Source organism: Cupressus sempervirens, chromosome 4 (genome assembly GCF_028749045.1).
Source record: "Cupressus sempervirens isolate cs-2001-9-10 chromosome 4, ASM2874904v1, whole genome shotgun sequence".
Classification (NCBI taxonomy): domain Eukaryota; kingdom Viridiplantae; phylum Streptophyta; class Pinopsida; order Cupressales; family Cupressaceae; genus Cupressus; species Cupressus sempervirens.
Genome location: NC_143121.1, coordinates 554,815,501 through 554,825,972, shown reverse-complemented (window position 1 = coordinate 554,825,972; position 10,472 = coordinate 554,815,501). Strand labels below are relative to the sequence as shown.

General features: G+C 36.0%; 1 protein-coding gene across 1 annotated transcript; it reads right to left on the bottom strand.

Moving 5' to 3' along the window:
* Positions 1–1,599: 1,599 nt before the first annotated feature.
* Positions 1,600–6,325, bottom strand: LOC149562394 (putative linoleate 9S-lipoxygenase 5). Its single transcript, XM_089825908.1, has 9 exons — positions 6,054–6,325; positions 5,674–5,957; positions 5,327–5,567; positions 4,983–5,234; positions 4,808–4,893; positions 3,699–3,806; positions 3,170–3,453; positions 2,669–2,932; positions 1,600–2,583 (listed from the first exon to the last, which is right to left on the bottom strand). The coding sequence occupies exons 1-9, from the start codon at positions 6,226–6,228 to the stop codon at positions 1,812–1,814; spliced, it is 2,466 nt and encodes an 821-aa protein (XP_089682034.1). The 5' UTR covers positions 6,229–6,325; the 3' UTR covers positions 1,600–1,811.
* Between the last annotated feature and the right edge of the window lie 4,147 nt (positions 6,326–10,472).

Here is a 10,472-nt window from a genome sequence, read left to right as displayed (position 1 = left end):
TTTGCATCAAGCCCAAAGCAAGAGAAGATCCCTTTCCTTTACCAGAGGCAAGCACATCTTTAACCAAATCTGCCAGAAGAACATCGTCCTTTTCCTGTGGAGCAGGAGAAACCACAAGGGCACCAAACTCAGGGCCAATAGAATTCTCTAGCATATGCTGAACTACAACATCCTAGTTGCCACTAAGAGTAGAATTTCTCCCCTCTAAACGAGTAGTTGCATCTTGAGCCTCTATAGGAATACCTTCTTCTATAACCATATTGTCAAGAACCTCAAAACGATTAAACCTTGAGTCCACTTGCCGATCTAGCTGAGATCGTTTTTGACCCCGCCCCTTAGCACGATTTCGAGCCAGGATAAAACCATCCTTATCAGGACTAGTAGAACTGGATGGCCTCGGCCCCTAACTTGAAGTGTTCATATGAGCTTTCCCTGTACCTGCACTATCAGACAGGGCATTTCCTTTTCTACTAACATTTGGACCATTCCCCTTTCCATCATTAACCATCCTTGGGCCAAAAAACCCAACAAGGGTACCATTGCCTTTGGAGGCTTGAGGGCATTGACGCTGTAAATGACCATACACATGACAAAGGCGGCAACGAAAGGGAATAGATTCATAGTCTAGCTGTTGGATCCAAGAAGAAGAGCCAAAACAAATTTCTAGAGAATCTGGCAAAAGATTATTTAAATCAATTTCAACACAAATACAGGCACAGGAAATAACCTTTTTGTCCAGAGATTGGTGGGCTATAGCAATCGGCTTTCGAGCACAGCGACAATCTATCGCAAGATATCCTCACGCCAGAACTCCAAAGGAAGTTGCGGTAGGTGGACCCAAACAGGAAATCTCGAAGGAAGATCCTCAGCGAAATTGAACCCCAAATGCTAGGGTTTGATAAAAAGACCGACTCTGTCATAAAAATATGGGCCTCCCTCAAAGACCCAGTTTCGATCTAACATGCAAGAGAAATTCACCAAAAAGTAGCTATTCCCAGCCAACATAATGTCCATATCACCTTCCACTTGCCATGAACGACGAATCCAAGCTTCTAGAGCTGCCAGGGAAATCCGAATACCAAGAAATTTGCATATCAATGCATGTGTGGCCAAATAGTCCACATCCTCCATTACTGCTTCTAGAGGAATAACCAGCACAGGCCGATCTTGGCTACGCGGAAAACAACCATTAACTTTATTTAACTTTTGGCGCTCCCTAACATAAAATGGCTCCTTCTCCTGTGACCGCGCCCTGGGAGAAGATCCATCACAACCAGAGGCTCTAGCAAGAATGAGACTTGTGGAAACCCCACTCGCAGCCATAATAGCCACGCAGGCAAACTTTGAAAAAAAGCTCTTATAATTTGTTTTCCACAATAAATGCAAACCCGACACAACAATAATCATCCAATATTGAAGCGACAAAAGGTCTCACCAGATAAAAGAGAAATGGGGTGCTCTCCCTATGCATGCACAGCCCAACAGCAACAAAACAAGCTTCTGAAACCCTCTCACACAGCCGCTTCCAGTTCCTATCCTCCCTTCATCCTTCCAGAGCTACAGTTTCTCTACATCTATTCACTGCTGCATATCTAAGTTCAGATAAAATTTAATAATTTTATTTCCACTCTTCGCGAGGATTTTCCAGTACTTACAGAGGAGATAAGGTTGAAAAAGCAGAAGCTGTTTCACATTATAAGTGAAATACTCTGCTAACATTATTTACAGAAAGTGAAATCAATGGAGAAGAAACTATTCAGCTACTTCATCAATGCGAGAAAACGCATCTTATTCTGGAATCAGGTGGTCTGTTAAATGGAGACGCTGTTCGGAATTCCTCGGCCAGTTAATCCCCCTTTCTTGCTCAAATCCGAAGTGCTCGGAAACAGCAACGTGTATGGCACTTCCGCAGGCCCTGATCTGTTCTTCAGCCTTTTATCTGCATTTCTCTCGTTTATCTTCTCCTCTATTTCTGTCAATTCGCTGCTAAAGCTCTGAAACGCTTCCATTACCCTCTCATCATCAGTCCAATCCCCTGTTTCTCTCTGCCCCAGATAAACTTCGTCTCTCGAATGTCTAGACAACAACTCTACCAGCCCGATGCCCAGAGTGGTTTGAATTTGATTGGACACGGTTTTCAAGAAAAACTCTTCTTGAATCTTGTCAAGCTTTGAAAATTCTGCGGATCCTTCTTCGGGGATGAGCCTTCTGCTGAAAGCAGGCCTGTTGGGCATGTAGCCAGAGTATGCATACTGCCCAAAATTGGTTGCTGCATGAAGAGCCGAAGAAACCCATATCATTGTCGTTAAGGTTCTTTCAAGCTCTTCTACAGTTTCCATCTTGTACCACCAAGATTCATCCTTTTTATCCGCATGACCAACATTTCGTATTTCATCCCACCATGCCTGAAGCTCCGTGTCACCCCTTACAAGTTCATCATTGTCTTTGTAGTAGATGAACACGTATTTCCCAACCCATTTCTGTATTGCAGACCATATATCCAATCCATCAACAGCAAAAGGATAGTCTTGGATCATCAGTCTTAGCCCATGGGGCATCGATTCATCCTCCTCTGCCATTCCCCTGTTTCATCCCAAATTCTGGGGGGTCAGTATCTTCAAATGGATTAAATTTCGGAGGAACCCATAACTACAATGTTAGTAAGTACCTTTTGAGAAGATCAGCAGGTAAGCCTTCCTCGTCAAATCTCCAGTTTTTGTAAACACTAGCAGTCAATTCCATAGAATACTTCTGTAGAAACAGCGTTCTTTCAGTTAATCCCCCAGCATTTATGAGAATATGGCGAGCCAGAGCATTGATGCTCATTGTATCACGAAAATGAGGGCTTAACATCTTATGAATGGGATGCAAGGCGCTCAGGTTTCTGTTTGTGGCAATTACAACTGGTTCCATGACTGCGTGTGTCCTCAGCCTGAAATCCCCAAAAAATAAAACCCCTTGTCATGATTTTGGATCTCTTCTTCAATCAATGACAAAATACTGAAAGTCCAGAAGCATTGTCTATTAATAACAAAGATGTTGAATCAATGCGTCCTGCCAAAGACCAAGAGACTTCCTAATTTATACTTCTATAATGTTTGATATAGGTAGAATTATTTAATTTCCTTGAGATTTCAGAAAACAGCGAAAATTTAATGGAAGTGCTTACCAGTGGCTGATCAATTCATGGTGCCCAGAATCGTTAACTGTGACATGAGCTTTAGCAAGCTGCCAGAGTGCTCCAGGTATCCCTTCCTCTGCAGGAGTAAATACCCTTCCCCTCTCTGATGGCAGACTGAGTTCAATGGCAACTGGCTTCAAGGTGTCATCCTTGCAGAGGAATAGAATAGTACGAGAAGCATAGGCCTTTGTAGACAGAGCATTTACCCGGTTGAGAAATGGCATGAAGGTGTCGTGATGATCCAATATGAAAAGCTTGTTTTCTTCAATGGCCTAAATATTTATAATCATATAGAGAACATACAATTGTTATACGTATTTTTCACATCAAAGTAAATTGGAATTGTAATATCATAATTCAATTCTTCGGTTTTTTTAATAAAAAATAGATTGTCGTTAATACTATTTAGGAAACATAGGTCAATAAATTTAGTTGAAAATATAAGACAATTGAATTGTGATAACAATATCATAGAACAAACTAATCATCTACATATTTAAATAGAGGAATGGTATACCTTCTCCACTGAAAGACCATCGAGGTTGTGTTGTATATGTGCAGCAGTTAAAGAGCTTTCTTGTGTGCTATATAATTCTGAGTCTAATTCGCTTCTTGGGGGAAAAGTCTGTAAAATTTAAGCCCCATACATCAGATCTTACAGTAGATTACAATTCACCAAGTAAACATTATGGAGGCGGCTAAGCCCCTCATAAAATGTGCCATTGACCAAAATTTAAATAATTGAAAATACAACAGATTTTTTTAAAATTTTCAACATTTGTTTTTCATGACCTGCATATTCTATACTCGAAAATAGCAAAACAAATTGAAAAAAATTAATATAATTTCATAAATTTAGAAAAAGAAGTTTGACTATGCATTTTTTTCTAAAACTTAGCCACCAAATTATGGATGCTGCTATCCTCCATCCAAACTGTACAGTTGACCAATTTTCAAAAAATCGAAAACATCATAGATTTTTCTGAAAGTTTCAGCATTTGATCTTTATGATCTGCATAGTTTGTAATCAAAAACAACAAAAATTTGTGAAAAAATCACTACACTTTTTAATAAATCTGAAAAAAATGTTTGACTTTATTTTGTCTTTAATAGATTTTAGATAGAAATGAGTCTGTCCGCAAATGATAGCTCAAATAAATGAATACACTACAATGAATTGATTCGTTCACCAGAGCTCAAAAAAATGAACACTGATGATACTGACTCTCACATGTGAAGATGCACCTAGCGTAGTAAAGCTTTTATTACAGTATCTACCTAATCACAAATTAGAGGCAGCGAATTACAACATTGTACATTGTAAACACTTAAATGATGCTGAATTCAAATTTTTTTCCTAAACAATAATAAAATATTGAGACAAAAAATCACAAAACTGTGAAAAATGATTCCGTCTGTACTGCACCGCTAAAAAAATATTAGCAAAACTGTCGGTTTCTTCATTATGATCCATTATAAAAGAGTACAACATTAGGAAAAGACCTTTTGAGAAGACTAGGATCCTTTTGACTCCTGACTATTTCATTATTCATCCTGTTAAAACTGTACAATATCATGATATTAGATGTTATAACACAAATTAGCAATTTGAGTAAATTTGATTACTTGGAGACGCCTTATGTGAAGAGGGTTGCAACCAGATAGCATCTCCCGAGCAAATTCGTCATCCCTTCTCCATGCCAATTCGTTAACTGTATCAAACAAATTTCCCTCCAAATCATGTCTTCTAGGTTTTTTGAGACAAAATTTCAATAATGACAAATGAGAAAATGTAACTTACCGGCTATGACCTGCGGCGTAGGAAACTTGAACAAACTCTCACCATTTGCATCGTAAAGCTTCTTAACATCTTCAAATGAGTGGAAATCTTTACTGTGGTCAAACAGATCCTTGAGCAGAGGCCGTGCAGCCTGGAGCACACTCTTTAGTCCATTGCTATACATATCAGACATTTTGATCGCCCCAAACCGTTCATCTCGAGGAACATATGTGTTCAGGTTCAGTAAAAATAATTTGCTTTCCGTAGCAGGATCTGTCATTCATCACCAATTCTATCAGCTTCTTCCATTAATGGAGGCTAATTACAAACCAGATAATTTGCAAAATTTTGGGCCAAGTACAAACCACTTTTAATGCGATGACGCCCTGTTCTTCCCCTTCGCGGGTATGGGAATTCTGTAGATCCTCCCAATATGGGGCGTTTATATTCCTCACCTTTGTCAGGTTCTCCAAGATCATTATAAACATCATAATCATATATTCTCTCCCATTCTTCCCTCTTTCCTGTTCCATCTCCTCTTAAGTTTTCAAGTTCTTTATTTCTCAGTTCCAACAGGGCCAGAGGTGTATCAGCCGGTAGATAGCTCTGTAATTTCAGTACCCAGAAACGAAAATTTGAGCACAGAATTCATGATTTCAACCAATTAAACTGCAATGAAAAGAAAATTCAAACACAAAAGTTGTGGGCAAACCTTATTTGAGAAGAAAATCCGATCCGTCTTGTATTTACAGGCAGGGTACACCCAAGAATTGCAGGCAAAATGAACATTCCCCTGGTCAGGAATTTCAATCGTCAGAGACTTGAGAAAAAACTCATGGTGATGCAAATTTCTAATGAGAAATGCTCCAGGAGTCCCAAAGCTCAAGTCCCACTTGAAATCAACCCTGAATTTGCTCTCCCCACTGACATTGTGTTCCCCTGCAGATTTCCATTTCTGTATAAATGCTGACTCCCCAATTTCTCCGTTTCCATTGCCTGTAACATTCAGTTTCAATTGAGTTATGATGACTTTAAATTGTGATTAATCAAATTAGAAGAATGAAAGAAAGGAGGAGAAGAACTGGGTCTGACTTGGATCGATGGAAGAAATGCTGACAAGCTGTAAAGAGACGTTATTTTGGAGCTGATCCAAGGCATGTTTCTTTTGAAGAAGAGCAAAGCCTGTAATTGTCTCCTCTTCGGGAGAATCAAACAGTTTTTTGAAAACGCTTATGAAAGGGCCCAAGCAGTAGAGATTGACCGCCATTGTTGGAAGCTTCTACTGGTTCAATATGTTAATTGTGGCTTTCTGAACAAATTCAAAACTGTATATAAGATACCGGAATTTGACTGTGTCAGACGAGCTGAAGATACCTAGTGTGAAAAGGGGTTGAGAATTCAACTATCAAATGCCAGATGGATATAGTCAAACAATTAGTAGTCGGGGAAAAAATATTAGTGTGGATTATTCGGTCATTAATACATGTGCACAGCATGCCATTTAGAATGTATATAATAAAAGATGACGTAGTCGTAATTAAGATTATTTTACCAATTACGAGTCAATGGGTTGAAGTTTCTCCAAACTATAAAATAAAATAATATTATATTTGAGAATAATGAGAGTCAATGGATTTAAGTTTCTTTCTAGAGTAAACTAATGTAATGTTAAGTATTTTTTCTAATTATTTTATATATTGGTAATTTTTGAATAAATAATGGTTACGTATATTATATAGGAACAAATAATATTTAGTAGCTAGTCTAAAAATGTCAATATTGTATTAGGAAAATTGTTGTCTAGTACTGTATAACTACTTGTCATTATTTTAATTGTTTTATTAAGAAAAAAGGTCTCATTTTATATTCTCTTGAATCAATATGGAACCTTAACCATATTACAATTGACTCAAGGTTACAATATTACAATTATTAGTATGATTTAATCATTTACATCCAAATGATTTTAATATAGTGGGAACAATCAAAATATATATTCGTGGGAGCTCTTGGGAGTTAATAGTTGTTGCTTAGTTTACACTGTAAAAATTATTGAAAGATTTGTCGATTGTATAATTTTGTGCATGATGTATTTTGATAATCACTCAAATCCATAAATTCAATCTATGTAGAGATCATATCTAATAATTAGAGTACATTGTAGTCAAAGTATCATTTTTAATAGATCATATTTGCCAGTGATAGTTAGATATCTCATTTTCAAATTTAAACTTATAATGCTCAAATTTTAACCATGAAGTGTTCTAGATTAGACTATGACCCCATTCAATAGAAAATAATGCCAACTTTCTAGGGGCACATTTCCCTTCTATTTTTTAAAGTTGAAGTTGAAGAAGTCATTAATGCGTAAGATCCATATGGATTACACATCCAACTAAAACTCTAAGTAGGATGTAAAAGGGTTGGAACCAACTATGAAGTTGAAACTAAATATTATAAACATTTTTTTCATCCCAAGCAACTAATCTTTTGATTAGACTAAGATGTCAATAAGTGTGCTTGTAACCATTATATTAGTAAGAAAAGGTAAAAAAATATTTGACCTTTCTAGGGATGGTTTTTTCTCTAGCTATTCTATCCAAGAACTACAAGTCTAACCAAGTAGCTTTAGCAATATCTTCACCACTAACTATTACATCTTCAACAAGTAATGTTTCTGTTTTATTTTTCCTAATTGAATTCAAACAAGTTATTGACGTTAGGAATGTATAGAAAAAATCGTAAGAATGCAACTTTCTTGATTGAATTATGTAAAAAATTGTACCAACATTTTGGACCACACTTCGTGATCTATCATCATGATACAATAGAGAGCTAGGATGCATTGCATTGATGCAAATTATGGATTGAAAAATCTAATATCATAAAAAATTTGTTGAAGATGAAGAAAGGGGAGAAGACATGGATGTATATAAAAGAAATGAAAGGCACAATATTGCATTGTTTGAATTATCTTTTCATTTCATTAACAGACCAAAAGTAGAGGCACTCTTCTCCATTTGATTTTCTCATTTTGATCTTGTAGTTGGGTGGAAAGCGGTAGCTCAAACCAACAATATGACATTAGAATAAGTATTGATCGAAAACAAAAAACATTGTGATAGGATAATATAAGATGATTGAAATGAGAGAAGAAACCTCGATTTGTTGGCCTTAAATGAGGAAAACTAATGGTCAAGATTCAATATCAAATGGATGACTAGAATTAAATACGATGGTGGCCTAGATTAGAGGCTTAATGAGAAGTGGTTCTTAAAGACTAAGTTTCCTTTGTACATGCATGAGCATGCATGGAGAAGTCCATGAAAGAGACATGTCTATAACATGTGTAAGAGATAAGTTGGCTTGTGAAAATGACACGTGTAAACGATAGGGTCATTATCATATGACCTTTGATGCTCACACACACATGAGAAAGAGAGGTAAGGGAACTTCTCTAATGATGAAAAGTTTAGATCTTGATCCATGTAGATAGATCCAAGGGATATGATTGAGAGGACAAAGATTGAGTGAAATGTGGTATTATAAATATTAGGAAAAATGGTAACGAGGCTTAATTTGGCTAAATCAAGTAATTGAATATGAATTGGTTAATTAATTTAGTTAGAAGGCACATGGGATAAGGTTAAAGACATAATTAAATAAATGTAGTTTTACTTAAAAAGATGATGGATAAAGTTGAAAGTTAAATTGAATGAATAACTAAACAAAATTGTACAATAAGAAAATGGAAGAAATAAGTGTATCGTATATCTCCTATTGTACATTAGGAAGGAGATAAACCAATAGACTTAGAAGGGTCCAAGCGTTAAATGGTTGTCAAGGTTCCTTCACTAATATGGAGAAATGATAGGGAGATATGAGAAGAAATGATTGACTTTTTGTGCACATAAATTGATAACAAATAGACAACTTTGCACATACACCAAAAATAGTAGCCAAAACGATCTCACTAACATGTGGTTTCCGTTTGATGTAGTTCTAGGGGGAAGAGGTCATTTGTGGCATCCTAATTTCAAGAAGAGGCCTCTTGGTGTGTCATATTCCCTTATTCTTCTTGAACTCAATTCCAAACTGCTTGTCAAATCCTCTACTTCCTAGATCTTGTAGTTTTATTGGACAAACCTCAGTTTGTAGTTTTATTGAAATGAGATCTAAGAGACTTTAATCTGTAGTTTTATTGAATAGACAAGTGGTAAATAGTGATTCATCATGAAAACAAGGTTAAAATGAGAGAGGGGAGGAAGACCCATAGAGGTTAAGTCTTACTTTGAGTTTTGCATGAGGAATAAAATAGACCGATGAGGATACATTGCTAAATCCTACAGAGAGAGAGAGAGAGAGAGAGAGAGAGAGAGAGAGAGAGAGAGAGAGAGAGAGAGAGAGAGAGAGAGAGAGAGAGAGAGAAGTATGTATAAATTGCAAGTGTATAATGCAAACACATTAAAGAGGAGCTAAACTATCACTAAATTGAAGTGCTTCCAACTATCACTAAATTGAAGTGCTTCCAATTTAGGACAGTACACCCTCTTACCAAAACATTTAAATATTTGATTGAATATACCTTAAACTATCCATACATTCTCAACTAGGGGAGAGGACCCGAAAATTGAGCACACCAACTTTGCACCTCTCAAAATCCTACAAGGGAATTCAAATCACTTATTTTTTAGTAGAATGATTACTTGACAAGTCTCTTGCTTATAACTAATGTTTCAAGGTCATGTCATCAAGTAATATACCACATCAACATTTTATTTTCCAAGGTCTCCAAAAAGGGTTGAGAAAAAGTGAACTAATATTTATGCACACGCCATTTACTCTTTATTTATTGAGTTGATGTAGAATGACACGATTTGTTGCTTTTTAGATCTAACAAATACATTTTATTCAATTATTTATAGTGATCATCAATAATAATAACTTTAGTGTCACAATTATTGGTACGATATTGTCAAAAATGTGAGGCATTAGATCAACAAGTGTTATCACAATTATTAAATTGTGCTCAACTAAATCTTCTTCCTATATAGAGTCCCACATAAAACACCAATGTTATGGACTCTTGAATATACATAATGCCTCTAAGATCTTTGGTAGATGGGTTTAGAGTTTGGATAGATATAAGATTAATGCCTCTAAGATCTTTGGTAGATGGGTTCAGAGTTTGGATAGATATAAGATTAATAGATATACTAAAGACCTTTCTTACCAAAACATCTAAACTTTTGATTGAAATATTTACTTTCAATAATCTACACGCAAAAAAACAATTGTTTTTATTTTTATTTTCAAAAAAGAAAAAACAATATTGAAACGTACAACCACTTGATCCTCTCCCTTGAAATAATATCATTTAAGCTTTTTTTTTCAACCATTTTACTTGTGTCATAGTAAATCTTGTGTCAAAGTAAATGTTCTAAAAACTAAAACACTTGCGAGCCCCGACGTCTTAACTATTTACTATTTAAACTTCGTTTTTTTATGTGT

Bases quoted from the DNA above. Each gene is read 5' to 3' on its own strand.
- LOC149562394 (XM_089825908.1), bottom strand. From the start codon at position 6,228: ATGGCGGTCAATCTCTACTGCTTGGGCCCTTTCATAAGCGTTTTCAAA. The intron at 5,568-5,673 runs GTTTGCCCACAA...CTGAAATTACAG, and splicing joins GGATTTTCTTCTCAAATAAG to AGCTATCTACCGGCTGATAC. The intron at 4,894-4,982 runs GTAAGTTACATT...TGTTTGATACAG, and splicing joins TACGCCGCAGGTCATAGCCG to TTAACGAATTGGCATGGAGA.